General features: G+C 29.4%; 1 protein-coding gene across 1 annotated transcript in view; it reads left to right on the forward strand.

The window, feature by feature from the left end:
* Positions 1 to 923: 923 nt before the first annotated feature.
* The window catches only part of LOAG_18168 (zinc finger protein), a 4,955-nt gene continuing 4,071 nt past the window's right edge, over positions 924 to 1,807 (forward strand). Inside the window, exons 1-2 of the mRNA XM_020450834.1 lie at positions 924 to 1,038; positions 1,285 to 1,477. Coding sequence (XP_020305438.1) covers positions 958 to 1,038; positions 1,285 to 1,477 — 274 coding nt within the window. The 5' untranslated portion in view covers positions 924 to 957. The remainder of the gene's footprint in view (positions 1,039 to 1,284; positions 1,478 to 1,807) is intronic.

Genomic DNA, 1,807 nt, shown 5'->3' on the forward strand with positions numbered 1-1,807 from the left:
TAATTAGCATCTGCATCTTTGGTAATTAGCATACGTACACATACACACACATACACACACACACAGACACACACACACAGACACATACACACATACACAACATACATACATACATGCACACACACACACACACATATATATTTGAGATGTTTCTTGGTTTTTTTTTTGCAGAAAATTAAAAAAAAATGGCAAAATGGAAGGATATTATGCGAAAATTTTAAAAATCGAAACACAAATTAAAAAATAAAAAAAAACGAAAAACGATTTAAACTTTATGACAAAAAAATAAGTGAGATTAAAAAAAAAAAACACATATAATTATGATTGAATTGAGATATAAAATAAAGGATTTTCATAACAAATTCATCATGAATTTGTATTTAATTGAAAAAAATTTTAATTAATAAATTGAGAAGGCTGAAAAGATAATATTAATTAATGATTTGAAAAGCTACACCAGAAAGCTTAAGTAATTTCCTTGACCTCTAATTGAAAAAGATGGTACTAATTAACTTTTTATGATTTGGAAAGCTATTCCAGAAAGCTTAAATGACTTCCTTGACCTCTAATTGAAAAAGATGGCACTAATTAACTTAATGATTTGAAAAGCTACTCCAAAAATGCTTGAATGACCTTCTTGACCTCTAATTGAACGGTAGCCAGGATTCATAAATATTTGACCAATTACTAATAATTAGCAATTTTAGAATAGATGAGATAATGCTAAATACTTGTATAGTCGTACTTCATGTTGCAACTCTGGATGATATTGTACGTATCAGAGCAATCCAATCCAATAATCAAATGAATTAAAAAAAAAAAATATTACCCGTAATATTTTTCATGATGACTCATCATCGTAATCTTCAAATGTCAATCGTAGCATAAGGTTGGTTTGAAAGCTTTGTACTTCTATCATTTAAGTTGCTTCGTGCGTGTATAAGATGTGCTCGTTGAATGGACGAGGGATCAATTAATAGTCGTTCCACGGAGACCGTTATCAAATCGGTCTCCGGTTTAACGGCAGCTTCGGTCGAGGTATAGAAATTCCGAAAAAGTTAGGATGATCAATCGGGATTTTCTGCCGAAATTTTAACAACTGCAACAGAATTCCTTCTCCTCTTATTTTTTCTTTTTTCCTTTCCTCATTTTTTTCTTCTTCTTTTTTTTTCTTGTATTTGGTAGCTTAACTATGCGCCGAAGAAAAAGAATGGAATATTTGTTTTTCTCTTTTCTTTAAACTTTAAATTTTATCCTTCCGGATTGCAGTGAACATTTTTTCAGGATGGCAATAATAATCCTGAACAGGCGGAAATGGTGCGCAAACGTTTGCAAGCTTGCGAAATTGCTTCAGTGGATGTTAATGAGATGGTATGGGAAGCAAGTAGCAATGACGAGAAAGAAAAAACTTTTCATGAACTGCAGCCAATTAAAGAAAAAGATTACGAATTCCTAGTTCCAAGTACTTCTAAAAAAGGTGAAGTCTGAAATATTTTTTCAAAACTAGAAGAAGGAAGCATTCAGATTATTAAGATTAGTATCAGACAATTGGTTCTGTGATTCAGGTTCATATTTCTATGATCATATGGACAGCAATGATGTTAACTAATAATTTGATCACTCTGATTATACATTTTCAGACGTTTCTAAACATCTTCATATTGCACGATGAGATGGCAACGATTGTTAATTAGGAAATGATATATATATATATATATATATATATATATATATATATATATATATATATATATATATATATATATATATATATATATATATATATACTACTATATATATATATATA

The sequence above is a fragment of the Loa loa genome (genome assembly GCF_000183805.2).
Source record: "Loa loa unplaced genomic scaffold supercont3.214, whole genome shotgun sequence".
In the NCBI taxonomy this organism is placed as follows: Eukaryota; Metazoa; Nematoda; class Chromadorea; order Rhabditida; family Onchocercidae; genus Loa; species Loa loa.